This window comes from Melanerpes formicivorus, unplaced genomic scaffold, assembly GCF_026170545.1.
Source record: "Melanerpes formicivorus ecotype bairdi unplaced genomic scaffold, bMelFor1.0.p_v2 SCAF_10, whole genome shotgun sequence".
Classification (NCBI taxonomy): Eukaryota; Metazoa; Chordata; class Aves; order Piciformes; family Picidae; genus Melanerpes; species Melanerpes formicivorus.
Genome location: NW_027142362.1, coordinates 10,636,383 through 10,662,355, shown reverse-complemented (window position 1 = coordinate 10,662,355; position 25,973 = coordinate 10,636,383). Strand labels below are relative to the sequence as shown.

The window sequence follows — 25,973 nt, the reverse complement described above, 5'->3', positions numbered from 1 at the left end:
TCCCGAGCAGGGCGGGGGCAGCCCCGGGGCCTGGGCGGTCGGGGGCGGTGCCGCGCGAGCGGCGGGGCCGAGCCGAGGCGAGCCGAGCCGTTCGGAGCCGTTGGGAGCCGAGCCGAGCCGAGCCGAGCCGCGCCGCGCCGCGCCGCTGAGCCCCTCTCTCTCCGCAGGTCAGCAGCGCCCGGGCGGCTTCGCGGGAGGCGGTGGAGGCCCGGCCCGGCCCGGGATGGCGGCGCGGCCAGCGCTGCCCGGCTCGGTGCTCCCGGTGCTGGCGGTGCTGTTGCTGTCGGCGGCGCAGGAGCCGGTCCCGCGGGTCAGCCTGCCCTATGGTGAGTTGAGTGTCTGCCCTGAGGCGGCCGTCGAGTCCCCCGTCCCCGGGGCGGCGGAGCGTCCCACCCAGCCCCCGGGCTGCCCACGTTTTCCTCCGGTTCCCCCCGGGCTCCCTATCCACCGCTTTGTGCTGAGCTCGCCCCAGCAGCCTCTGGCCAGCTGGGGGTCGTGTTTTGCTGCGGGGCAGGTACTGAGGTCGCCGCGGACGCTGGGGATGTGGTGGGGTGCGAGGAACCCCCGGCAGGGAGTAGGTAGAGCCCCGAGGCTGCACACACAGGGGTCGGGGGTCAGAGGTGTGAGGGTGCGAGTGGGGCCTCAACCCATGCGTCCTCGTGTCTCCACGCGTGGAGCCGTGTCGTGTGTGAGTGTGACGTGGGGTGAGCTGGCCACGGGGGTCTGCCCGCTCGGCTCTGGCTGGGTGCCTGCACACCACCTCTCAGCTGCATCCCTGGGGCTCTGCTGTGCCTGACCCCAGGCTAGTCTGGGACTCTGCAGCCAGCAGCAGCAGCATGGTCCTGGGGAAGGGCAATGGGGAGGCTGCTCAGCCAGGCAGAGCCCCTCGCAAGTGGGCACCTGACCTGCAGACCCCCCTCACCTCACACAAGGTCTCCCCCGGCAGTTGGCATGGAGGGGGAGCCGCCAGGCACACTCCACAGGCAGCTCAGGCTCAGTACCGGCAGCTGCAGGGCCCAGCTCCATTGTCCGGCGTGGGGCTGTGCACAAGTGGGGACTGCCTGCCTTTGTCGGGGCTGGCAGTGCTGCCAGGAGAGGGTGGCTAAATCCAGCTGCTGCTGGCCAGCGGGCTCGTGCTGGGCAGCCTGGGAGGGTGCCGTGGTTTGGACCAGGCCGCCTCTGGCAGCGAGCACGGGCAGCTGGGAGCACTCAGCGTGCTGCGGTTCATCGGCGTGGACGTGGCCCTGCCACGTGCTGCCGTGACTTCCAGCCCCGGTTGTGGTGGCCCCGCGGACCTGGGACCCACTGAGCTGGATGAGAGTCCTGGGAGCCGGCAGGATGGGCCCAGCTCGGCGTTGTGCCATGCTGTGCCGTGCCACACCGTGTGGAGCCGCACTGCCCAGCCCTGCCTGCACAGACCGGTTCTGGCTGAGCTCTGCCCACCTGCAGCAGCTGCATAGGCTGAAGGGCTGCAGCTCATGAGCAGGACTTGGGGGTGCCCAGTTGGACCCCCAGCGCTGCCGTGGGGTTGAGGGCTTGGTGGTGGCTCCTGGGGACCGTGGCTGTGTGGGCTCTCGATCGGTGGCAGGGAGGAGCCAGCGAGCTGCTCCCCTAGAAGCACTGGAGGTGCCTGCAGCAGGTTTGTCTGGAAGAAGCAGGTCTTGTCCCAACAGGTCCCCTGGCAGCCGGCACGGGTTGTGGCAGCTCCCCACGCCAGGACAGCTCTGCAGGGTGCAGGGGCCCCCCGATGCCCCTCTGCTGCTGCCGCTGGGCTTGGCATCACCCTGGTGCTGGGCGCAGGACCTCTTTCAGGGGGATGCCCTGGGGGTGATGGTGCCCCTGTGCTCTGTGGTGCTGCAGGAAAGCCAAGGTGGGGGCTGGGCAGGGACGAGCTTGGCCCCCTGGGGATTGAGGTGATGGCTGCATCCCAGGAGGGGGTTGGTGGAGTGATTCAGGAAGGGGACAAAGGCAGAGTATACCCTGCAGCACCACTGGCACAACAGCACCTTAAGCCCTCGTGGTGGCTGGCACTGAGCAGGGGCTCATGAGAGCCCTGGGGCCATTCCAGCAGGGATCCAGGAGCAGGCAGGGGGTTGGAGAAGGTCAGGGAGTCCCCGGGGCACAGGGTGTCAGGGTGAGGGAGTTGGCAGCCTGAGTCAGCTCAGCGTGTCCTGCTGGCACAGCCGGGCCCATCTGATTCAGCGTGGCTGCAGGAGAGGAAGGGCTTCCGGGGCCAGGCCACCCACGCGGGACGGGCGGCCCATGACTCAGCCCCTGCCCCGCGTCCAGCACCGGCAGCCTCCGGTGCTGCCCAGGGGATGCAGCGGGCAGCCGCTCCCGGCACCCATCGCCCCCTGCTGTGAGCTGGAGAACCCCCAGGCCATGTGAAGCCAGGCGAGTGCATGACGGCGGAGCCGCTGCAGCGTGCCCCGGGGATGTCCCTGAGGCTGGGACAAGGCACTGATATGTGTTGGCAGCAGCGTGGGGCCTGCCCTTGGGCACTATCACTGCCGTGCCCGGTTCACTGTGGTGCTGCTGCTGACCTCATGGAGAGAGCCAGATCTGTCCTTGGCGTCTCTGTGTGGGCAGCATTATCAAGGTGCTGAGCAGAGAGGTCAGGAGGGAGCTGTGGCACCAGGGTGCCGGGGGGTTGGGTGCTGACCCGTTCCAGGCTGATGCCTGTGTCTCTCCCTCCCCAGACTCAGCTGAGCGGGTCGTGCAGCGGTTCGAGGTGCCTGGTGTGACCAACTACACAGCCCTGCTGCTGAGCCCGGACGGTGGCACGCTCTACCTGGGGGCACGTGAGCTGCTTGTTGCTGTCAACACCAGCCACTTCCAGTCCGGGACACTGGCTCACAGGGTGAGCCCACAGAGGGGACTGAGCCCCATGTGGGACCACAGAGCCCCTGGGAAGGGATGTGGGCATGGAGCCAGCTATGGTGTTAAGGTTCCCCTCCCTGGTGCTCCCTGGCAGAGCTCAGGGTCTGTGCAAGCTGCTGCATGTTCAGGAGCTGGTTGGGACAGCGTGGAGGTGGCTGTTCCATCTGTCCCTGACACAGCTGGCAGCTGCTGTGCCAGTCTGCTTGGGATGGGGAGGACATCAATGCTGGGCAGGAGACAAGCTCTGCCAGTCTGAGGAGAGTAGCATGTGGGCACCAGCCAGTGCTGGGGGCTTCCAGTGACTGTCCCTTCTCTGCAGCTGCCATGGAGTGCAGATGAGGAGAAGAAGAGACAGTGCGTGTTCAAGGGGAAGGACCCCCAGGTGAGCCCCACTCTGGATGGGCAGGAGCAGGCAGTGCCCAGTGCCCTCCTCGTGCCAGGCTAGCATGGGCAGGAGGGCTGAGCTGGGTCCTCTTGCCCCTGCAGAGAGATTGTCACAACTACATCAAGGTGCTGCTGCAGCTGAATAGCACCCACCTCTACACCTGCGGGACCTGTGCCTTCAGCCCAGCCTGCGCCTACATCGTGAGCAGAGGGAGCGGGGCCGGGGGACCCATGGGGGGTGCGGGGGTCCTGGGTGCTGGGGTGGGCGCCGGCAGCTCACAGCCTGGTCCTGTTGCAGAACGTGCGGCACTTCAGCCTGGAGCGGGACGCGCTGGGGAGGGTGCTGCTGGAGGACGGGAAGGGCCGGTGCCCCTTTGACCCGGAGTACCGCTCCACGGCCGTCATGGTCGGTAAGGCTCGCCCCAGACCCACGGCCGCTCCGTCAGCCCGAGCGGGGGCCAGGCCGAGTGGTGGCCAGGCCATGTGTCCCTGGTGGGGGAGCGGGGCAGTGCTGGTGGCGCGCGCCGGGTGCCAGCGGCAGCATCTCTTTGGCAGACGGCGAGCTCTACGCTGGGACCGTCAGCAACTTCCAGGGCAACGAGCCCACCATCTCCCGCAGCCAGGACAGCCGCATCGCCCTCAAGACTGAGAACTCCCTCAGCTGGCTGCAGGGTGAGAGCCGGGGCCGGCACGGGTCAGGGCTACATCTGCTGCAGGGGGTGGTGGCGTGGGGATGGGGCCAGCCCCAGTGGCGGGGTGATGCTGAGGATGCTGATGTCCCCAGACCCGGTCTTCGTGGGCTCAGCCTACCTGAGGGAGAGCCTGCCCGCCGGCAACCCTGAGGGTGACGACGACAAGGTCTACTTCTTCTTCAGCGAGACTGGCAAGGAGTTCGACTACTTCGAGAACACCATTGTCTCCCGCATCGCCCGTGTCTGCAAGGTGGCCATGGGGCACTGCGGGGTGTCTGGGGGCCCTGCCAAGGGTGTTATTTGCTGCTGGGGTGGGGAGAGAGACCTGGGATCACCCTCAGTATCTCCATCCTCTGGTTCCTGAACATCCCATGAGGAAACCAGCACCCCGTGGGAGACCTCTCACAGCTCCAAGTGTCCAGCCCAGGGCTGTGGCTTGAGCCAGCTGCTCACATCAGCCACACCGGTGGCAGTGACCATTCCCCACCTCCTCTGTCCCCTCACCAGAGGAGGTACAACCTTTGTCCTTCTCTTGGGTCACGTTTCCCTTCTCCTGGTTACCTTGGAGGCTGCTTTACTCATGCCTCCCCAATGCTGGGCCTGCTCTCTGATGCTGGAACAGACAGACCCCAGCCCCACGGTGCTCCCTGCTGCCATGGCATCACACCCCCCAACCTGCTGTGCCACCGTGCAGGGGGACCAGGGCGGGGAGCGCGTGCTGCAGCGGCGGTGGACGACCTTCCTGAAGGCGCAGCTGCTCTGTTCGCACCCCGAGGACGGCTTCCCCTTCAACGTGCTGCAGGATGTCTTTGTGCTCACCCCGGGTGAGCTGCGCTGGCGCGAGACGCTCTTCTATGGGGTCTTCACCTCGCAGTGGTGAGTGGGGAGAGCTGGGGTGGTGTGGGGCCACGGCCTGCTTCCCAGGGTGGTATGGCGGGGCTCGGCACAGCCAGGGTGACTGATGGTGCTGCGGGCTTTGCCTGTCTCCTGCCAGGAACAAGGGTGGCCTGGGCAGCTCGGCCGTGTGCGCCTTCCCCATGCGCAGCGTGCAGCGCGCCTTTGGCGGGCTCTACAAGGAGGTGAACCGCGAGACGCAGCAGTGGTACACCGACACCGGCCCCGTGCCTGAGCCCCGGCCGGGCATGGTAAGCACCTGCCCACCTGCAGGACACAGGGCAGCCCCCTGTGCTCTGGTCACGGTGGTCCCCGCTGCACAGCCACCCAGCTGCTCGCTGCCCGGCACCCTGTCTGAGCCCTTCGTCTCTCCTTGCAGTGCATCAGCAGCCACACGCGGCACCTGAAGATCAACTCATCCCTCCAGATGCCAGACCGGGTGCTGAACTTCATCAAGGACCACTTCCTGATGGACAGCCCCGTGCGCAGCCAGCCGCTGCTGCTGCAGAGCCGCCTGCGCTACCAGCAGATCGTCGTCCACCGCGCGCAGGCCCTCCACGGCACCTACGACGTCCTCTTCCTGGGCACGGGTGGGTGCAGGAGTGGGCTGCCCAGTGGGGCAGAGCCCGTGTGCTGTGTGTCCCGCAGCCGTGTGCTGTGTGTCCCGCAGCCGTGTGCTGTGTGTCCCCCAGCCCGTGTGCTGTGTGTCCCCCAGCCCTGCTCAACAGCGCACTTTGTGCTTGCAGATGATGGCCGATTGCACAAGGCTGTGCATGTGAACCGTGGTGTGCACATCATCGAGGAGATTCGCCTCTTCCCTGCTGGCCAGCCCATTCTCCACCTGCTGCTGGACCACAACCAGGCAGGAACTGGGAACAGGCACACTGGGATGGTGGTGAGGGCGGGAGGTTGGTCTGTTCTCCCAAGGAACAAGCCAGAGGACAAGAGGAAACAGCCTCAAGTTGCCCCAGGGGAGGTTTAGGGTGGACGTGAGGAACAATTTCTTTTTCAAAGGGTCTTCAAGGCCTGTCCCAGGCTGCCCAGAGTAGTGGTGGAGACCCCATCCCTGGAGGGGTTTCAAAGCCATGGAGATGTGGTGCTGAGGGCCATGGTTTGGTGGTGACCTGGCAATGCTGGGGGAATGGTTGGACTCCTTGATCTGAAAGGTCTCTTCCAACCACACCCATTCTGTGACTCTGTGATGCTGTGGGCTCAGCCTGCACCAAGCAGGTCCTGTTCATGAGCTGGGGTGTGGAGGAACTGACCCTACTGTGCCCCATCCCACAGGGCCTGGTCTATGCAGCCACCTACACAGCGGTGGCTCAGGTGCCCTTTGCCAACTGCAGCCTGTACCGCAGCTGCGGTGAGTGCGTGCTGGCACGGGACCCCTTCTGTGCCTGGAGCCGGGGTGCTTGCCGCAGGGCCACCCCGCACCCCGTGGCACACCCACAGTAAGTGCTGCACCCCCCTCTCCATGCCCCTGCACCCCTCAGCACCCCCCAGCATCCCACTGCCCTGATCCTTCTGTGTCTCCAGGCTCTGGGCACAGGACATTGAGGATGCTGACACTGAGCGGCTCTGCCAGCTGGCCAACATTTCCCACCCCCGTCCCCGCATCTTCTTGACCCCAGGTGAGTTCCTCTGGGTTCTGCCATGGGGCTGCTGCCAGCTGAGGGCGTCCCGGGGGCTCCCATGCATCCCAGGCTCTCACTTGACATCCCCCCCATCACCCTTATACTCACCCACGAGGTCCCAATGGCCTTGCTGATATCCCACCCCTGTCTTTCCACAGCCTCAGGTGTCCATTGCCAGCAGATCCAGCTGCCCCCCAATGCAGTGCGGCCACTGCCATGCCAGCTGCTCTCCAACCTGGCATCGCGGCGCTGGCTGCACAACGGGACGCCTGTCAACGCCTCCTACCTGGTGCTGCCCGACGGGGCACTCATTCTGGTGGGCAGCCCCGAGCGGGCTGGCACCTACGAGTGCTGGTCTCTGGAGGAAGGCTTCCGTAAGCTGATGGCCAGCTACTGCGTGGGCGTGCAGGAGCCGACCCGCGGGCTGCCGGACCCCGGCAGGAAGGCAGGCACCGGACAGGACGCCCTGGAGACTGTCAGCACGTCGCGGAGCACCTCAGCCGTGGGCAGTGCTGCGGCCCGGCTGGATGGCAAGACCTACTGGACCGAGTTCCTGGTGATGTGCGTGCTCTTCGCCATCACCGTCACCATCCTGGTGCTGGCCCTCTTCCTCCTGCACCGTCACCGCCACGGCACGAAGTCCCTGCTGGAGCCCAGCGAGTGCAGCCGCCACCAGAAGCCACCCCGCAAGCCGGTGGAGAGCCTACCCCTGAATGGCAGCAGCCTGCCCAGTGCAGTGCCGGAGCACAAGGGCTACCAGGCCCTGCAGGACAACTACATTGTCAGCACCCCCGTGCATGAGCCCCCTGGCCCCCAACATGCCTTCTCCGAGTCGGAGAAGAGGCCTCTCCACATCCGGGACAGCTTTGTGGAGGTGTCTCCTGCCTGCCAAAGACCCCGGGTACGCCTGGGCTCTGAGATCCAGGACTCAGTGGTGTGACAGGGACATTGCCCACGATCCTGCTCAGCTGAGCCTCGCCACTGCGTGGCACCGGGGTCCGTGTTGTCTATGTGTGCATGCCCGGAGCCCGCACCCTGCTGCGGGGCCGGATCCACCTCATCCTGTTGGGGCTTGGCTGCCCTGGGAGTTCCTCGGGCTCACCTCAGCCACCGGGGTGGCACCACAGGCCGCAGGTGTGAGGGGTGCCGTGTGCCTTCCAAGGACGCACAGGACTTTTCCCCCAGCCCAGGGGCAGATGCGGCTCAGGCTGCCAGCGCGGCCCCGGTGCCGCCGGGACCCCCCTCTATGCAGAGGGCAGGAGGGGGCAGGTGCAGCCCCCTCACACCCCACCTCACTGTGACATCATGCTGCGGGAGCCAGAGCCAGGCGAGCGGCCAGCCCGCGGCGTGTGCTGTGTGTCTGTGCTTGGGTTGGTTTTCATGCGTGGAAAATGTGAATCGTGTCCCGGGGAGGGTGCAGGCAGCGGCTCGTCCCCGCGTCCCCACGTCCCCACGTGTGTGTGCAGAAACGTCTGTGGTTTTTATATAAAGTCCAGGTGTCTCCTTTGGACGTGTCTGCGTGGGGCTGTGGTGGGGCTGGCTGCCTTCCCGGGGCCGGCCTGGTAGTCCACTGGAATCGTGTCTGGGTCTGGATGATGTCTCCTGCGGCCTGCAGAGTTTCGTGTGCTTGGCCAAGCGTTGGGGCCCTGCAGAGAGGTGGCTGGGTGGCCTTGTAGTGATGATGCCCATGGTTGGTGTTAAGGGGGTCTCTTGTGACCCACACTTTTGGGATGTCCTGCACCTCTGGCAGCAAGCTCAGTCCGGTCTCAGCTGTTCTGAAGCTGTGTGCAGGTACATGCTGTGGTGAGCAGTCTGGTGGTGACAGCAGTGTCCCTGTGGTGGAGGAACCTGCAGAGCAATGGGGTGATGCCATCCCAGCATGACAGTGACTGGGAGGAAGAAAAGTGAGCCATGGGCTGGGAGCAGGGCAGCCTCTGTCAGGAGAGGGGCTGTGGCAGCCCTGGGCCCCGTGTCATGCTGCAGGTGGGACCTCATTGCCAGTCCAAGCAGCAGGTCCTTGTCTCCATCCTGCTTTGCCAGCAAGATCTGATTCCATAATGGCCGGGGCCAGGCTGTGTGATGCCACTCGTGATCCTTGGGAAGCGCCAGGAGCGTGAGCCCGGGGCTGGGGGAAGTGGCGAGCTCCAAACTGAGCTGCGTGTCGAGGCAGGCTCCCCACCAGGGACCAGCACTGCCTGCCTCCCAGCTGGACCAGTGCACTGAGCTTCCTGCCCAGCCTGTTCTGGGACATCAAAAAAGCCACCGGAGGCACTGACTGGTGCCGTGCCAGCAGACACAGCCCCCAGGGCCGCAGGGGTACAGGTCGTTGCGGGTAGATACCATCAGCACCACGGGGCACTGAGCAGGAACCGGTACATGAGAAACAGCTATGCTGGCACCCCGAGATGGCCACCGGCCCTGGCACCCCGAGACAGCCAGGAGTTCCTATGCCCTGAGCCATCCACCAGTCCCAATGCCCCGAGACAGCAGCCAGCCCCAATCCCCTGACAGAGACGCTGGCTGTGGCACCCCAAGAGAGCCAAGAGCTCCTCCACTCCAGCGTAGGTGCGGTGAGGACCCTCAGGCCCTGCCGTGTGTCATAGCTCAGCCATAGCCTTACAAAGCAGCTCTGGCTGGGGCTCCCTGGGAGGGTGGCCGGGGGGCTTGCTGTGGAGCCTAGGCAGGGCCGTTGCCCATGGCTGGCAGTGGGCCAGGGCAGAGCCTGCTGGATGAACAGACACAAAGGGCTCCAGCACTGCCTGCAGCAAAGGTAGTGCTGCCTGCCCTGGATTTCCCTTTGTGCCTCGCTCAGAGCTCTGGGCTCTTTGTGCTGCTGAGAACAAGCCCTGGCTTTGGAGGGAGGTGGCCCACGGGAAGGGCTGTCACTAAGAAGGACATGGGACCTGTCACCAAACAGGACGTTGGGACCCAGCTCTTGTCCTCCTCGAGCTGCGGCTGGCACACAGGCAGAGAGGCCTGGCAGGAGGCCGTGTCCCCAGCACCCTGCATGGCACCCGTCCCACAGCGCTGCCAGGGCAGCCCCTGCCGTCGCCGCAGCCAGACAAAGGCAGCACAGAGCAGAGGGTGAAACCAGAGCCCTTTATTTGTGTCCCTGCAGGAACAGAAGGAGGAAGAGGCCAGGGCAGCACAGAGCAGCTGCTGAGCTTGAGCCTGAGCCAGGGGAGGGGGCAAAGAAGAGCAGAAAGGAACAAGCAGGGCTAGAGTGTCTCTGGGGCAAGCCTGGCTGCACCGTGTCCTGCATCTCGTGCAGCTGTGGAGACAGCTCTGCTGTTAGGGTATCTCCAGTGCCACTTGGGTTATTGCTCAGAGAAACTCAGACATGCTTAGGTTATTGCTTGGGAGAAACAGACCCAGATTAGATTTATTGCTCAGAGAAATTGATCCAGTTTTGAGTTATTGCTTTAACAGATCCACTTTGCAGCAGAGAGGCTCCCAGGAAGCCAGCAGGGGTAGGCAGTTTCCCTGCCTTCTGGTGAAGGCACAAATTGGTAGTGAGGGCAAGAGTGGGGCTGTGCTGGGTGCAGCATGGGCCAGCCAGGAGCACCTCTGTGTGCCTCCTCCACCCATGGAGCTGCCTTTGGTTTGCATAAGGAGTTGAAATCCCATCGTGGGAGAGCAGCATGGCTGCAGGCCAGGCAACTTCCCAGGGCCCCACCTCTGGAGGCTGCAGCGGCAGTCGCCATCTGCCTGCCATCTCAGGTGTGAGAGGGGAGCAGCAGGGGGTCCTGCCTAAGGCACATGTGGCTGGCAAGGAGAGGGGCCTCTCTGCTCGCTGAAAGAGAAAGCTGCTGAGGCCATCAAGAGCTGCAGTAGCTGGAGGAGTGGTTCTGGAGAGCCACGGGGTGCTCACAGCACGATCTTGAAAGAGCTGCAAGAGACACAAGAGGTTCTGCACCTCCTCCCTGGGTCACACACAGCTGGTTTGTGAGTGCCTGGTGCCGTGGTGACACCACTGCCCTGCCTGTGTGGGGGAGGCTCTGCACAGCCAGCACAGGACACAGCTAGACTCTGCTGTTCTGGGACACCTTGTACAGGGTGGCCTTGCCCCACTGCCCCCACGAGCTCTGCCCCAAGGTTAGTGCAGCAAGCAGGGTCGGTGGCAGACCCCTGCAGATCAAGCTGTACCTGGCAAAGTCCGGGCAGCGGGAGATGACGTGCTGGAACTCCGAGAGGTTGATGGTGCCATCCTTGTCAATGTCAGACTCCTCCAGGATCTGGAGGGGAGGGAAAGGCGAGTGGTGAACTCCGTGTGGCTGGAACAATGCAACTGCCCCTACCCTGCTGATGGTCCTCACGTTTCGGATGAGCTGTTCCATCTCGGTGCTGTTCAGCCGTGACTCCTCACCTTGCCCCGTCAGGCAGTTCACCAGCTTCTCCAGGTCATTTCTGTCCAGAACCCCATCCTCATCAAAGTCTTTGGGGAGCAGAAAATCATGTTTCAGGAGGGCTGCAGCGACTCAAGAGAGCTGCTGTGTCAGGCCAGGAGAGGGCCTGGGTGACCCGAGGACACAGCAGGCTCCACACCACACACCACCGCACCAAGTCAGACATTCCCACAGGGGCCTCCTAAAGCTGCCATCCCTGTGTGTGCTCCAAGGGCCCTGCCAGCCCTCCCTTGAGGTATGGGGACCCTAGGACGCGGCCTCCACCCCCAGCCTCACCAAAGATGCGGAAGGCATAGTGGGATTTGATGTCCAAGGTGGCAGAGTCACTGAAGACGCTCAGCATATCAAGGAAGTCTTCAAAGGACATGCTGTCATCCCTGGCCTCTGAGGTGGAGAACACCCGGCAGATCTGGTGCTGGAAGGGGTTTGCCTGCCAGGACAGGGACAGCTCAGGGCCGGGCTGGCTCTGCCACAGCAGATAACCCCACTCTGCCATGGGTCTGTCACACATGGTGTCACTGTGCCAGTCCCATGCCACCCGTGTGCTGCCCCACACAGCAGGGATCTGCAGGCTCCTTGGTGGTGCAGCGGGTACAAGGAAGTTGTTTGTTGGCACAGCTGACGTGCAGCAAGCAAACAGCTTCCCCAGGTGACTGCTGGAGCAGCAGGGTGAGGGCACAGCACTAGGTGGGTAAACAGGGCCCTGCCCAAACACACCCAGGTCCAGGGAGCAGCAGCGAGTCCCGCTGGCTGCCAGGCACCGTACCCGCAGCTCTGGCAGTGTCAGGATCTGGCTCTTGGGAACCCGCGTGGAGCAGGAGATTTCCCTCTCCTCCTTTGGCAGCAGTTCACTGAACCTCTTGTAGGCACTTGAAGAGGCAAGAACAAGAGAGGCTCTGTGGTGTGAGGGGCGCAGGAGGCAGCCCTCTGGGCACAGGCAGTGCCAGCAGCTCTTCCTAACGCTGCTGTTTCCCACAGCTCCCTGCCAGCTGTGTCCAGAGCTGGCCTGGAGCATAAGTGTGCCAGCCCGGGTGGTCCTGTGAAGGCAGCACTCCCACATCTGCTCCCAGGACCTCAGTGGCTGCTGACAGGAGATAGGAACTGGCCCTCTGCTCTCTGCCAGCCCAGACAGCTGGGGCTTCGGAGGGGCCATGAGCTGTCTCCAGAGCCAGCACCCTTGCTCTCCGCAGCCAGCACCCTGCTCTGCAGGGTGCCACCGGCATAGCCCACGCCCTGTGCCACCGGTGCCCTGCTCTGCTGGGTGCCACCAGCCTGGCCCATGCCCTGTGTCCCCAGGAGCGCCTACAGACCTTTGCCTGGCACCCGGGCTGGGCACCTCCTATCCCCTGCCTGGCGTCAAGCGGCTCCTCAGTGAGGATGGAGCCCCGAAGCCGGACCGGGGCCCCACGAGCCCTCAGGGCAGAGCCGACCCCCCCACGACGAGAGCGCGACGTGCCCGTCCCCGGGCGGTACTTACAGCAGGATCTCCTGTTTGCTCAGGAACGTCAGCTCCTGCGGGGAGAGAGCGGCTCAGCACCGAGGCCTGCCCCGGGCCGCCCCAGCCGCGGGGCCCCTCCTGCCCGCCACGCATCCGCCTTCTCCGGCAGCCGGACCCCCCTCCAGCCCCGGTTCCTCCCCGGTGCCGGTGGCCCCGATGCCCCGTACCTGGTACTCGCCCAGCAAGTCCCGCGGCAGCAGGCTGGCCGAGCCCCCCATAGCGGCCCGCGCGGCTTCCGCTGCTCGTTCCGCCGGCCGCTGCCACAGCGCCGCCGCGCCCCGGGGCGGGCCCGCGCCCTACCTCCGCCGAGACCCGACCGGGGCCGGCCCCGCCCCGCCCCGCCGCCGGCAGCAGCTCGCTGCCACGCGCACCCGGTGACAGCGTGCAGATGACGGAAGGCAGCAAGGTCAAGGGATGAAGCCGGGATACCGGCCCGGCGGCTGTGCCAGCGCCACCGGGCCCTGAAAAAGGGCTCAGCTCCGCCCCGCCTCCGGAACCGGCTCCCAGCATGGAGGCGGCCGGAGCGAGCGAGGAGCCGGGCGACCCGAGCCCCACCGACTTTGTTTATGGGGAGGAGGACTTCATCCTGCCGGGATCCGGCTGGGAGGGCGAGCCGGGCTCCGCGCCGTCCCGCTTCGACCGGGCGCTGCTGGAGAGCTGGGACGACAGGATGGAGCGGGGCTTATTCCGATACCGGCTGGGCCCGCTGCCCACCCGCGTCCTGCCCGGGCCCCTGCGCCTGGTGGCCCAGCTGAACGTCCAGCGCGGCACCGAGCGCCGCCCGCCGCAGCCCGTCTGCAGCCTGCGTCAGCCCTTCGACCCCGCCGCCTTCAACTTCACCCGCCTGCGCCCCGGAGAGCTGCTGCTCCGCCTGCGCAGGGCGGCCAGCCGCGGAGACCGGGGCTGCCCCGCTGGGACGGTCCCGCTGCTGGTGGCCATCAACGCCAGCCCGCTGGAGCGGGGCCACGTGCTGCTGCTGCCGGAGCCGAGTCGCGGGCTGCCGCAGACGCTGACGGCACCGGCGCTGCTCGGCGGGCTGGAGGTGGCCCTGCTCAGCGCCCACCCTGGCTTCCGCCTGGGCTTCAACGGGCTGGGTGGCTGCGCCTCGGTCAACCACCTGCACCTGCACGGCCTCTACGTGAGCCGCCCGCTGCCGGTGGAGGCCGCGCCTGCCCGGGCTGTCTGCCCGCGCCGCCGCCTCTGGCTCCTTCTGCGCGGCGTACCGGCGCCCGCCTTCCTCTTCTACGCCGCCGGCACCGCCGACCTGGAGGCAGTGGCCCGGGACGTGTGCCGGGCGGCCGAGCACATCACTGACACCGGCCTGGCCTACAACGTCTTCATCACGCGCGGCGAGCCGCCGGAGGGGGCCGGGGCCGGGCGGGGGCTGCGGGTGCTGCTGTGGGCCCGCAGGCCTAGCTTCGGCGCCAAATCGAGCGAGGACTTCAACGTGGCGCTGTGCGAGTTGGCGGGGCACCTGCCGTTACCGGCGGCACCGCTCTACCAGAACATTACCGAGGAGGAGGCCCTGCGCACCATCCACGGGTACCTCCTCCCGGAACCGGAGCTTCTGCGCCTCGGCGAGGACCTGGCGCGGCTGCTGGCGGGCTGACCGCATCGGCACCGGCCGCCAGGGGGCGCTGCTCGGCAGAGGTGGTGGGGCGCTAGTGCCGCTATGTGAGTGCACGGGGTCGCTCTGGCCGCCGGCACCGGCGTCTCTACGGCCCCGTCGCCATGGGAACGGCGCCGGCGATGGAGGCGGGGGACAGCAAGGGGGCATCGGCCCCGGGCACCCTCCCGGGCCTGCCCGCTTGCCCCGGCGACCCCCCAGACCCCGATCCGCGGCGGAGGAGGCGGAAGCGCAGGCGAGTGCGGTGTGCAGGGCGGGAGGTGGCCGCGCAGGCCTCCCCCTCCGGCCCCGGTCCGTTGTGCTCGTGTTCCGCCGGCTCTTCGGCGGGACGTCGTTAGCCCCGAGCCGGGCTCTGTCCGCTCCCTGCCGCACACACCGCCTGGCCCGTGTTCGGTACCGGGGTACGGCCCCGGGGCAGCATTGGAGGGCGATGCTCGGCTGTGCCCCTCCGCCTCAGCCCCAGAGAGGCTTTCGAGGGACCTTCCGAATGGGAAAATAAACCTTTGCCCTTCAGCTGGCCCAGTGTTCCCAGACGCGATGTGCCCTGTGCTCAGGACCCCTCTGCCCCCTCACCCAGCCCCTGCTGCTCCCTGCTGTGCCCCTGAGCTGTGTGTGTGGAACTCAGCCGTGCCCCTCCCGCCCAGGACAGGTGCCGGCTCCTCACTGAGCAGCTCTCTGTGCTCTCTCCGCTCCAGCGTGCCCTCCATCAACTTGACCAGCTGCAAGTACGAGAGTGGTAAGTGCAGGGTGCCCCTTGCAGCCCTCGGGTGCCTGCTCACCAGGGTTGAGCACTGGTACACCAGTTCCACTCTGTTACCCTTTTATGTATTCATTGGGCCCCTGGGAGCTTTCCACCCTCTGGACTGGGATGCTCTCAGGTTCAGAGACACAAAACGTGCCACAGCAGTGCAGGCCCTCGCTCCCTGTGGCTACATTTGCCATATATCTGTCAGTGCTGGTGAGGAGGGGCTAGCTAGGGGCAGGTGCAAGGTGAGGCTGGTTCCTCTGCTTGGTGAGAACTCCCAGCTGTTTGACAGTGATGGAACAGGCAGGATCAGCACCCAGAGCCTCTTCATTTGCTGTCCATCTCTAGCGACATGCTCCTGGGAGCTGGTTCCCTGTCCTGTTCTCTGCTGCCACAAGCTGCACCTTCACCACACAGGCTCCTGGCTGTTATTAGCCAAGCTGCTAGTGACTGCTCTAGCAGTACAGCCACCTGTGGCTGAGGGTCACAGCTTGGTCAGCTGGGCAAGGTCACTGCTTTTGCAGAGGGACAAGCACCTCGTGTTTTGCCTTGGGCTGTGCTGGGGGATGGATGGGGAGCCAGAGCAGGAGGTGGTGTGGCAGCGTGGGCACCATGGGACCAGAACCATTTCACACCAGTTCTGTGGTGACCTTCGTCACCTTCCCAACCCTGTGAGAGGCCAAATTCAGAGCTGCCACTAATTGAAACCATCCCAGCAGCAACCTCCCTGCTCCTGAGCTCATGTTCTGCTGCCAAAGAGTAGGTGGAACTCTTACCTGCAGATTATTTGCATCTGCCCCTGTGATTCTGGACCCATGGTGGGTCCAAGCCTGCTGTAGTTCTGGAGGTGCTCTGGAACCTCGAGGCATGTGGACCTAGGGGGCTGGTAGCCCCCATTACGCCTGCAGCCAGAGGCTGGGGGTTGTTCCACCCCGTGCCTGGTTACTCTGGGGGGGTGGCCGTGCCTGGCACTCACAGGCTGTGCATGGCCCTGCAGTGCGGCGGGCAGCGCGGCGCTGCGGGCTGCAGGAAGCAGCAGAGGATGAGGAGTGGACGGTGTACTGGACAGACTCCTCGGTGTCCCTGGAGCGTCTCATGGAGATGAAGAGGTTTCAGGTAAACACTGCCCCCCCCAAAGGCTCGGGATGAGCTCGGGAAGGGGGCGAGATGGGGGCTGTTAGTGGAACAAGGAGCTGAAGAACTAAACAGAGGTCTCCAAACCAGCCCCCCTTGCCCCTTCTCTCAGCTCCAGAGGTCACAGGTCCCTGAGGCTTTGCTTCTGTTGTGTTGCTGTTGCAGGGCCCCCAGCAAGGCTCTGGCAGTTAGTGGTGTGAACTGGAGACCTGCCAGCCCCTTTCATGTGGCATGAAATAAATGGTTCTGGGTGACAAATGGCTCCTTCCCGACGCTGCACTGTCCCAGCCAGGGAGAGCTCCGGGGCTGAGATGGGGCCAGCAGATAAATCACGCTGCTGAAGTGCAGATAAATCAGTCCCAGCCTAATCTTGTCCCTCGGCAAGGTTCAAGGCAACCCAGGGCCCAGCTTCCCGTTGTACGTGCCGGCTCCTGCGCACCCGCACTTGGGCTGGGCCTCGAGGAGGACCCCTGCAGTCCCCCTGCGGTCCCCCTGCTGACTGTTTCTCGTCGGCATCTCCTCAGAAAATCAACCACTTCCCGGGGATGATCGAGCTCTGCCGCAAGGACCTGCTGGCGCGCAACCTCAACCGCATGCTCCGCCTCTTCCCCAAGGACTACAACATCTTCCCCCGCACCTGGTGCCTGCCAGCCGAGTGAGTGACACCCGTGGGACCTAGGGCTGCGAAGTCTCGAGTGGGAGCCTTTCTGCTTGGCAGCCAGGGCTCAGGGGGCCTCTTGGAAATCTCCTCTCTTGGCCCGGCCCTTGGTAGCCTTTCCGGGAGCGGTCGGGGTGTTGAGACACGTTTCTGGTTTCAGAGGTGTGTAACTCAGAAGTGTTTTGGTTGGCAAAGTCTCCTGAGAACACGGAGTGCAACCTTCAACCTAACACCCCCGTGGCCATTAAACCGTGTTCCCAAGTGCCATACCCACACATTTCTTGGACACACCTCCAGGGATGGGGACTCCACCACCTCCCTGGGCAGCCTGTTCCAGTGCCTGACCACTCCTGCAGGAAAGAAATTGTTCCTCATCTCCAACCTAGCCCTCCCCTGGCACAATTTCAGGTTGTTTCCTCTTGTTCTGTCACCTGATACTAGGGAGGAGAGACCAATCCCCACCAGGCTCCAACCTCCTTTCAGGGAGCTGTAGAAAGCAATTCCAATCAGGCTGGATTAGCCTGGGGAATGGTGTCCTCTGTGCTGGGGTGCCTTGCTGCTGGAGGGTGCAATTAAGGGAAAGGGAACCATCCAGAAAGTCAGAGGGCAGTGGGAGAGTGGGAAGTGTAATTGATGTTTCTGTGGGGGTCTCTCAGCTGCTTGGTGTGAGCAGCAGAGGTGGCTGCAGGGCAGATGGATGGCTTTGCAGCTGCTTTTGAAGATCAGACACAATGTGATGTGAGATCTCAGCTCATGAGCTTCTGTGCCCTGCTTGGAATGCACTGGCCAAGGCCTCCTGCCTGCTGGCTGGGGAGCTGGCATTGAGGTGCAGGAGCAGGCTCAGTGAAGGGTCTGGAGAACAGGTCTGGTGAAGAGCAGCTGAGGGACCTGGGATTGTTCAGCCTGGAGAAAAGGAGCCTGAGGGACCTCCTGGCTCTCTACAACCCCCTGAAAGGAGGTTGAGCCAGATGGGGGTCAGTCTCCTCTCCCAAGGAACAAACAGTAGACCAGGAGGAAATGGCCTCAAGTTGCCCCAGGGGTGGGTTAGGTTGGACATGAGGAACAATTTCCTACCCTTGGGAGTTCTCAATATCTGTCCCAGGCTGCCCAGGGCAGTGGTGGAGTTCCCATCCCTGGAGGGGTTTCAAAGCTGTGGGGATGTGGTGCTGAGGGCCCTGGTTTGGTGGTGACCTGGCAGTGCTGGGGGAATGGTTGGATTTGATGAGCTTCAACTAAAATGATTCTGTCATTGTATGAGAAGGGGATGCAGAGATTTGTGACCTCCTCCTCCTTTGTAACCAAGGCTTGTTTATTTTCTCCTGCTCCCTCTGTGGCAGCAGAGCCAAAATCTTACTGGCTCCTGCAGGTTCAGAGGTGAGCACTTCCTGTGAACCTCCCCTCAGAGGTGGAGATGTGTGGTGGGACCAGGGAGCTTTATCAGGTCCTATTTGTCAGTGAGGTAGCTGAGGCATAGGTGTGCTGTTCCTCTGCTGCAGCAGCATGGCCTGTTCTGCTCTGTGGCATCATTGCTTGAGCACCCAGCTGGCAAGGGAGAGTTCAGAGGCTGGGTTTGGCAGCTGGTAACAGCCACCCTCCCTTCCCCTGCTCCTTGCCCAGCTATGGAGATTTCCAGGCCTACAGGCGCATGAGAAAGAAGAGAATCTTCATCTGCAAGCCAGAGAGCAGCTGCCAGGGCAGAGGCATCTTCATAACTCACAATCCAGAGGAGATCAGGCCCGGAGAGCGCATGATCTGCCAGCAGTACATCTCCAAGGTAACAACGGGGACAGGGCAGGAGGGCTGCAGCCTCCCACCTCTGCCAGCACCCCGCAGCCTCCTTGTGGCCTGCACCTTCCTGGAGCTGCTAGGAGCACAGGGGCAGCTGCATCCTGGCAGGAGCATGGGGAAAGCCTTTCTCTGAGCTGCCATGGGGTGGCACAGGCCATGTGGATGAGCAGCAGCCTGGAGGAAATCACAGAAACGTTCAAGTTGGAAGGAGACCCTCAGGACCACCCAGTCCAACCCAGAACCCTACTCTGCAAGGGTCACCCCTAAACCATATCCCCAAGCACCACATCCAAACCACCTTGAAACACATCCAGGCTTGGTGACTCCACCACCACCCTGGGCAGCACATTCCAATGCCTGACCACTCTTTCTCCTACTGTTCAATCTAAACCTCCTCATTTGCAGCTTGAGGCTGTTCCCTCTTGTTCTATCACCGATTACCTATGACAAGAGACCAGCACCAGCCTCTCTACAATGCCCTCTCAGGTAGTTGTAGACAGCAATCTACAGCCTCCTCTTCTAGGCAGCCAAGTGATGAATGCAGAGGAGAAGCCTGTGGCAGAAGCACAACCTTCATCCTATTCTTGTAGTCACTTTTAGCTCTCCCAGCTCTCTAGTTTAAGAAGAGACATTTCTCATGCACAGCTTCTGCAAGCCTGAGAACAGTGTCACAGTATCACCAAGGTTGGAAGAGACCTTGAGGATCATCCAGTCCAGCCTGTCACCACAGACTTCATGACTAGACCATGGCACCAAGTGCCACATCCAATCCCCTCTTGAACACCTCCAGGGATGGTGACTCCACCACCTCCCTGGGCAGCACATTCCAATGACAAATGACTCTCTCAGGGAAGAACTTTCTCCTCACCTCCAGCCTAAACTTCCCCTGGCACAGCTTGAGACTGTGTCCCCTTGTTCTGGTGCTGGTTGCCTGGGAGAAAAGACCAACCCCTTCCTGGCTACAACCACCTTTCAGGTAGTTGTAGAGAGCAATAAGGTCTCCCCTGAGCCTCCTCTTCTCCAGGCTAAACAACTTTGCTCCCTCAGCCTCTCCTTACAGGGCTGTGCTCAAGGCCTCTCACCTAACTCCAGCAGTCACTGCACCCAGGAAATGGGAATATCCAGGAACATTGGGGAATCACAGAATGTTAGGGGCTGGAAGGGACCTGAAAAGCTCATCCAGTCCAAAGCAGCACCCCAGCAGTAGCACCCCAGCAGCCTTCCCTTGTCTCACCCTGGCTGCTGCCTTTTCTCTCCCAGCCCTTCCTCATCGACGGCTTCAAGTTCGACATGCGCCTTTACGTGCTGCTCACCTCCTGTGAGCCCCTGAGGATTTTTGTCTACAAGGAGGGTCTGGCCCGCTTTGCCACCACGAGGTACATCGACCCCAGCAGCAGGAACCTGGTAAAAAGGGGAAGTTTCAAAAAGAAAAAGCCTCATCTAGGTGTTAGCCCTTCATTGGTCCTCAGGGTGCTGCAGCCCGTGAAAAGCCAAGGGGCTGCTGGGTTCGGTGGGAGCCAGCTTCTGGTGTTCCTGTCCTCCCCTCCCTCTGTGCCTCCTCCTCCTCCTCCTCACAGGAGGTATTTTAGGAGGGTCTGATTCATAGAATTGTTTGGGCTGGAAGGGACCTTGAAGTTGATCTAGTTCCAGCCATAGGACATCACAGTATAACTAAGGTTGGAAAGGACCTCGAGGATCATCGAGTCCAACCTCTCCCACTAGACCAGGTTGCTCATCCAGCCTGGCCCTGACCTTTTCCAGGGAAGTGGATGTATTCCCAGGGCCCATTTGGGGGCTGTTTACTGGTATCATCACAGAATTGTTTCACTTGGAAGGAATCTTGGAAGGTCCCAAGTTCAACCTTCTGCCCAAAGCTGTGTGAAAAGCAAGTGTACATCTGGTTTCTCGGGGTTTCACCCCGTCAAGTGTTGCAACCCTGCAAAAACAGAGACCCCACAGCACCTCCAGGCAATATCCCTACTGCTCCTTCTCAACTTCACACCATTCCCTGTCTGCCTGTGCTTCAGGTGGAACAGAAGGACCTGGGAATTATCTGGTGGTGCTGGAACAGCCTGGGAGAGACAGGGAGGGGAACTGGGAAGACAAGGAGAAGAGTGTGGCTGTGCTTATCTCCAGGCAGGGGCCTGCAACCTGTAAAACCCCTGCAGAGGAGGGTTAGGATTGTGCTCTACCCTGGCAGATGGCTCTTTGCCTGCTTGTCCCAGAGCTGCATGGCCCAAAGGCATCCCCACTGTGACATGGGCATGGCTGAGAGGGGCCTCCTGCTCTGGGTGAGCGGGGGAAGAGGAGGGATCTGCAGAAATCTGCTCCTGTTCTGAGGATCCCAGGTGCATTGGCTAGAACATGGCTGGAATGGCAGGTGTAGAGCTGACTCCTGTGCTCCAGCCCAGAGATGGGGGCAGAGGTGTGAAAAGACAGAGCTCTGTCAGCTCCAGCTTCTGCCTAGGGAGAGATTGACCCCCTGGCTGAATTCCCTGTCCCAGGGTGACAGAAACAGTGGGTGAAGTTGGTGTCTGGATTGGTGCTAAGGGGGCTGTTTGTGCTCTGTGGTTAAGAACAAATGAAAGTCTGTTGCTCTTCCCCTCTCAGAAAGATAACTGCATGCATCTGACCAACTATGCCATCAACAAACACAACCAGAACTTCATCTGGGATGGCAGGAGAGGCAGCAAGAGGTACTGTCCTGGCCAGGTACTGCAGAGCCTGGTGCAACTCCTTGCTGCACATCCTTGCTGCACCTGGCACACTTTAAAACTCCATCTTCCTGGGAGCAAAGCTGGCATCTCCAGCTGGTCAGCTCCAACCATCTGCTCTCCTCCATGCAGGAAGCTGTCCACCCTGAATGCCTGGATGGCAGACAACAGCTACAACACCACAAAGCTCTGGGAGGACATTGAAGATATTATTATTAAAACTCTTATTTCAGCTCACCCTGTGCTGAAGCACAATTACCAGAGCTGCTTCCCCAGCCACACCACTGCCTGTGCCTGCTTTGAGATACTGGGGTTTGATATCCTGCTGGACAGAAAGCTGAAGCCCTGGCTGCTGGAGGTGAGGAGAGGTCTGCTGCTGTGCTCAGAGCTGGCTCATCTTGGGAGGGCTCTAGAACAAAGGGTGGTGACCAGAACTTGTCTGATTACAAAGGGCTACCTCATCTGCAGAGCTGAACAGGCCATGAAGACCAGGAGGCTAAGCAGGATGGAGGAGCCTGCTCCCTGAACAGCCTCTCCAGCAGCCAGAAGTCCCCTGAACCGAGGCCTTTTTTGGCCTGTCACGGTGTCCTGAGTTCAGGACAGCTGCCTCTCACCTATCCCCTGCAGGGTGTGGGGTCTGCATCACCTGCAGTGTGGTTGCCATTGCTCTGCAGAAGGGCAAGGCCAGTCTCCTGTGCTCTCTCACTGTTGGGAGGGAGGAACATCTCAGGAAAGCGAGTGGTGGGGCCAGAGCAGGCTCTGGGCGCTGCCAGGTGAGACTGGGTGCTCGTTTTGGCAGGTAAACCACTCTCCCAGCTTCAACACAGACACTGCCATCGACTGTGAGGTGAAGGATGCTCTCCTCTGTGACACCCTCACCCTGATAAACCTGCATGCCTGCAACAAAAGGAAGGTGCTGGAGGAGGACAAGCAGCGGGCGAAGGAGCGGCTCCTCCAGGGCCCCCAGGCCCTGCGGGCCCCCAGGTACTGCCCTGCCTGAGCCCTGTCCTCTGCTGCTCCCAGCCCCCTGCAGAGTACAGGGGGACAGGTGTTCCTGCAGCAGGCACATGTTAACCTGAATCCTCTTGCAAGCTGGGTGGGCAAGCTGAGGGGCAGGGGCTCAGAGATCTGGAATCACTTCACAGAATCGTTTGGGTTGTAAGAGGCCTCTAAGACCAGCGAGGCCAACCAACAACCCAGCACCACCATGGCCACTAAACCGTGTCCCACAGTGCCATGGCCACACATTCCTGGAACACCTCCAGGGCTGCTGACTTCACCACCTCCCTGGGCAGCCTGTTCCAATGCCTGACCACTCCTGCAGGAAAGAAATAGTTTCCTAATCTCCAGCCTAAACTCTCCCTGGCACAATTTCAGGCCATTTCCTCTCATTCTGTCACCTGATGCTAGGGAGAAGAGGCCAACCCCCACCTCACTCCAACCTCCTTTCACCAGCACGCTGCAGGCAGAGGGTGCAGAGGTGCAGGTCCTGAGCCTCCTCCAGCCCGCCCTGCCCATGCTTTCTCCTGGCTTGCAGACACGAGGAGCTGGAGGCCAAGCAGGCTGCCTGGCTGGAGCAGGTAGAGCAGTACGAGGAGTCCCACCGCGGCGGCTACCGCCGCATCTACCCAGCGTGGGGCGCGGAGAGGTACGAGCCCTTCTTCAAGCAGAGCAGCTCCCTCTTCCAGGAAACAGCGGCCTCCAGAGCTCGGGAGGAGTGTGCCAGGTACGCCGCCCCCGTGCCAGGCTTCTGACCCCTACCTGGGGACAACTCTGCCGCTTAGCCGATGTAAGAGAACTGGTGGGAGCTGGAAAGGAAAGGGTCTGCTCATGCTGTGTCACCAGAGCAAAGTGTCAGCCTTTCACATCCACCTTTGGGAGGCAAACCCAGTGTTCCATTCTGGAGGCACTTGATTCATAGAATGGTTTGAGTTGGAAGGGACCTTGAAGATCATCCAGTTCCAACCCCCCACCATGGGCAGGGACACCTTCCACTAGACCAGGCTGCTTAAGCCTCATCTGGCCTGGCCTTGAACACTTCCAGGGAGGGGACATCCACAACTTCCCTGGGCAACCTGTTGCAGTGTCTCACCGCCCTCATGGGAAGAATTTCTAACATCCAGCCTAAATGTGCCCTCCTGAAGCTATCTCACTGTCCTCCATCCTCCTGGCAGGCAGAGCAGAGTTCATGGACATTTCTCACACCTGTTGTTAAAGGCCATTTCTTTGCACACTTCTGTTGTGATCTGTTCACTACAGAACTACTGACTGCAGTCAAGTGTCCTTGCAGTGAAGGCTTCACAAGAGCCTTTGCTGTCATGGCTCTCACAGAACCAGTGCCTAAGGGCAGTGTTCTGTGGCAGGCAGCAGCTGGAGGAAATTCGCCTGAAAAATGAAAAGCTGGAAGCTATTACCAGGAAGATGAAAAAGGAGAGGAAAGAGAACCTGCAGGGAGAGTCAGCTGGGGACAAACCCCAGCTCCAAACCAAAGCCCCAGCGCCCACCACCCGCCTCACCCACAGAAGCACTGGGATGAGGGACAGGAAGGTACCAGCCTCTTGTGTTTGTCTGTGGTGCTCCCAAAGGCAGTAACCTGGCTCTGGGAACAGGGCTGGGTTGTGGGGGGTCTCCTAAGGGAGCAGAGCTGCAAGGTTGTCCAGGGAGGTGGTTGAGGCCCCATCCCTGGGGGTGTTTAAGACCAGGCTGGATGAGACTCTGGCCAGCCTGATCTAGTGTGGGGTGTCCCTGCCCATGGCAGGGGGGTTGGAACTAGATGATCCTTGTGGTCCCTTCCAACCCTGAATGATACTATGATACTATGAAGGTTGGACTCTGTGAAGTCCAGAGACTTGACAGCTTGTGCTGGCAGCTCTCTCCAATGCTGTCCCTTCCCCCTTGTGGCTCCCACCAGAACCTTCTCTCCCAGCTCTGTAACCCTGCATGAGGCTTGGAGCAGCCCATACCCATGTCTCTCTGGCACATCATGGCAGCCTCAGCCCTGCTGTACCTTGGGTCTCTTTTCTAAGGCCCAGCATATGCAGTACAACTCCCAGCAGCCCCAGGACATCGTGGAGTATGAGGAGAAAAGAAGAGTGAAGGCGCTCCTGCAGCGTGAGAAGCTCATCCGAGGGCTGGGCTTCATCCACCAGCTCTGCCAGCTGCTCCCCACAGCTCCCAGACCAGCCCACACCCAGAGATCCTGCACTGCTGACCCCCGGAGCCAGGTAACTGGAGATGGCCCTGGCCCAGCCCATGAGGCCAGGACAGGAGACACATTCATGGGAGATAGTGGGGAGGGAGCCATGGGCACTGAGCAGCTCTGGTGTGGGTCAGACAGAGGAGATCTGTTGTAGGGGCTGGGGATTTTCATGCAGTCAGGAGATTTTGTCCCTTCCTGGTTGGCTTGCTGAGAGCATGGTAAAAGGACACACATAGAGCAGAGGGGCTGGAGGGAACTGTGGGCATAGCTGAAAAAAAGGTCTTTAGGTGAATTCTTCACTGCAAACAATGCCTCTTCCTGAACATCAGCTCCCTGACACTATTGGGAAGGTGATGACCTGGGATTATTCAGGCTGGAGAAAAGAAGGCTGAGGCAAGACCTTCCTGCTCTCTACAACAACCTGAAAGGAGCCTTCCCCAGGATGAACAGCCCCAACTCTCTCAGCCTGGCCTCACAGCAGAGGACTTCTAGCCCTCCCATCATTGTTGTAGCCTTTTCTGGACCTACTCCAACAGGTCCATGTCTCCCCTGCACTGAGGACTCCAGAGCTGGTCTCAGTAGAGTGAAGCAGAGGGGCAGAATCCCTTCCCTCCACATGCTGCTCACACAGTGCTGGGTCATGTCTGGCTTCCAATCTACCAGCACCAACCTCTCAAGAATAGAGTTTTCCTTTCCAGCTACTGCCAAGGCCTCTGGACACTTTCTTTCCAGCTGCCATTCCCCTGGGATGTGCTCCAGGCCCAGGACCCCCAAGACCCCCCGCACTTGATGAGGCTCGTCCCCATCTCGCTCCTGGGGGCTCCAGTCCAGCCATCGGGACAGCAGGTCACACGTGACCCCAGCACCAAGGTCCAGCTGCCACCCAGCCTGGGCATGGATCCTGCCACCGTGGGCAGCCTCAGGGTCCAAGGGCAGAGCATCCTTTCCTGTGCCCAGCACAGGGTGCGGAGCAGAGGCTGGCTGCGAGGCCGGGTGGCAGTGACCCAGCCCCATGCTGAACCCCGGGGGCCGCAGCAGCTCCCTGGCGGCAGGAGCACCGCTGAGGACTGTGAGTTCACCTCCCTTCTTTTTGGCTTCCCATCACCAAGGCAGGGATGGGATGGGGGAACGTGAGAGGCCCAGAAGTACTCGAGAATCAGGTCATAAGGCCAGTAGATAGGACAGGCAAGGGCTCACATAAGCTCTGAGAAGTTTGGAGGAGACATTCAGTGGCACAGCACAGCCCTCAGCCCCTCCCCAGGCTTTGCTCCTGCCACACTGCTCCTTGCCATCCCTGCCCATGGGACTGCACCCACATTCCCACCACCCACACCTACACCCAGCCTTTCCTGGCTCCAGCATCTCCCAGGGTGGCACAGGGCCAAGTCACAGCATGGAGAGCAGCAGTGGGGTGCCTGCTTGCCCCCCACATCTGCCACTCTTCTAACAGGTGAAGCTGGCAGGCTGTCCTCCCACACAGGCAGCTGTCACCAGGTGTCCCCAGCCAGCCCAGGGAATGCCGCAAGAGGTGGCATCTTCAGTGCTGCTGTAGCCCGGGAGCTGCCTCTCGCCTCCACCGCCCGTGTGCCGCACACACCTGGCTTGTACCGTGCCAGCGTGAAAAGCGCAGGTAAGGTGGCAGAGGGGCCGCCTTGACCGGAGCCTGGTCCCGCCACAGGTCCCGCTGCACCCCCCGGGCAGCAGCCAAGCTCCCCGCTCC

General features: G+C 62.0%; 4 protein-coding genes across 6 annotated transcripts; 3 read left to right on the top strand and 1 right to left on the bottom strand.

The window, feature by feature from the left end:
* The first annotated feature begins 158 nt into the window (after positions 1 to 158).
* On the top strand, positions 159 to 7,994 carry SEMA4B (semaphorin 4B). The gene is made up of 14 exons (XM_068143611.1): positions 159 to 326; positions 2,700 to 2,860; positions 3,200 to 3,262; positions 3,367 to 3,465; positions 3,563 to 3,674; positions 3,820 to 3,936; positions 4,049 to 4,206; positions 4,651 to 4,832; positions 4,951 to 5,101; positions 5,230 to 5,440; positions 5,597 to 5,712; positions 6,138 to 6,301; positions 6,387 to 6,481; positions 6,643 to 7,994. Exons 1-14 carry the CDS (start codon positions 224 to 226, stop codon positions 7,422 to 7,424), a joined length of 2,514 nt encoding a protein of 837 aa, XP_067999712.1. The 5' UTR covers positions 159 to 223; the 3' UTR covers positions 7,425 to 7,994.
* A 1,570-nt stretch (positions 7,995 to 9,564) lies between these two features.
* On the bottom strand, positions 9,565 to 13,948 carry CIB1 (calcium and integrin binding 1). Of its 3 annotated transcripts, none has more exons than XM_068143608.1 (7): positions 13,901 to 13,948; positions 12,368 to 12,402; positions 11,657 to 11,759; positions 11,167 to 11,320; positions 10,801 to 10,919; positions 10,631 to 10,719; positions 9,565 to 10,373 (listed from the first exon to the last, which is right to left on the bottom strand). In XM_068143608.1, exons 1-7 carry the CDS (start codon positions 13,922 to 13,924, stop codon positions 10,352 to 10,354), a joined length of 546 nt encoding a protein of 181 aa, XP_067999709.1. In that variant the 5' UTR covers positions 13,925 to 13,948; the 3' UTR covers positions 9,565 to 10,351. The 3 variants fall into 3 exon arrangements, with proteins under 3 accessions (XP_067999709.1, XP_067999707.1, XP_067999706.1); XM_068143606.1 differs by lacking the exon at positions 13,901 to 13,948 and adding an exon at positions 12,556 to 12,693; XM_068143605.1 differs by lacking the exons at positions 11,657 to 11,759; positions 13,901 to 13,948 and adding an exon at positions 12,556 to 12,926.
* GDPGP1 (GDP-D-glucose phosphorylase 1) lies at positions 12,890 to 14,540 on the top strand. Its single transcript, XM_068143604.1, has one exon. It carries the CDS (start codon positions 12,897 to 12,899, stop codon positions 13,995 to 13,997), a length of 1,101 nt encoding a protein of 366 aa, XP_067999705.1. The 5' UTR covers positions 12,890 to 12,896; the 3' UTR covers positions 13,998 to 14,540.
* Positions 14,541 to 14,548: 8 nt separating this feature from the next.
* On the top strand, positions 14,549 to 25,964 carry TTLL13 (tubulin tyrosine ligase like 13). Its single transcript, XM_068143595.1, has 13 exons — positions 14,549 to 14,751; positions 15,758 to 15,876; positions 16,419 to 16,549; positions 18,170 to 18,326; positions 19,601 to 19,744; positions 20,951 to 21,036; positions 21,187 to 21,412; positions 21,854 to 22,038; positions 22,592 to 22,780; positions 23,418 to 23,601; positions 24,081 to 24,278; positions 24,986 to 25,322; positions 25,704 to 25,964. Exons 1-13 carry the CDS (start codon positions 14,553 to 14,555, stop codon positions 25,907 to 25,909), a joined length of 2,361 nt encoding a protein of 786 aa, XP_067999696.1. The 5' UTR covers positions 14,549 to 14,552; the 3' UTR covers positions 25,910 to 25,964.
* The last annotated feature ends 9 nt before the right edge of the window (positions 25,965 to 25,973 follow it).

Coding starts and splice junctions, on each gene's coding strand:
- SEMA4B (XM_068143611.1), top strand. CDS start 224: ATGGCGGCGCGGCCAGCGCTGCCCGGCTCGGTGCTCCCGGTGCTGGCG. Junction 4,207..4,650: donor GCATCGCCCGTGTCTGCAAG/GTGGCCATGGGG, acceptor GCCACCGTGCAG/GGGGACCAGGGCGGGGAGCG. Junction 5,102..5,229: donor CTGAGCCCCGGCCGGGCATG/GTAAGCACCTGC, acceptor CTCTCCTTGCAG/TGCATCAGCAGCCACACGCG.
- GDPGP1 (XM_068143604.1), top strand. CDS start 12,897: ATGGAGGCGGCCGGAGCGAGCGAGGAGCCGGGCGACCCGAGCCCCACC.
- CIB1 (XM_068143605.1), bottom strand. CDS start 12,898: ATGCTGGGAGCCGGTTCCGGAGGCGGGGCGGAGCTGAGCCCTTTTTCA. Junction 10,920..11,166: donor CTATGCCTTCCGCATCTTTG/GTGAGGCTGGGG, acceptor TGCTCCCCAAAG/ACTTTGATGAGGATGGGGTT. Junction 10,720..10,800: donor TGGAACAGCTCATCCGAAAC/GTGAGGACCATC, acceptor CCTCCCCTCCAG/ATCCTGGAGGAGTCTGACAT.
- TTLL13 (XM_068143595.1), top strand. CDS start 14,553: ATGTGCCCTGTGCTCAGGACCCCTCTGCCCCCTCACCCAGCCCCTGCT. Junction 14,752..15,757: donor CAGCTGCAAGTACGAGAGTG/GTAAGTGCAGGG, acceptor ATGGCCCTGCAG/TGCGGCGGGCAGCGCGGCGC. Junction 21,037..21,186: donor GGCAGGAGAGGCAGCAAGAG/GTACTGTCCTGG, acceptor TCCTCCATGCAG/GAAGCTGTCCACCCTGAATG.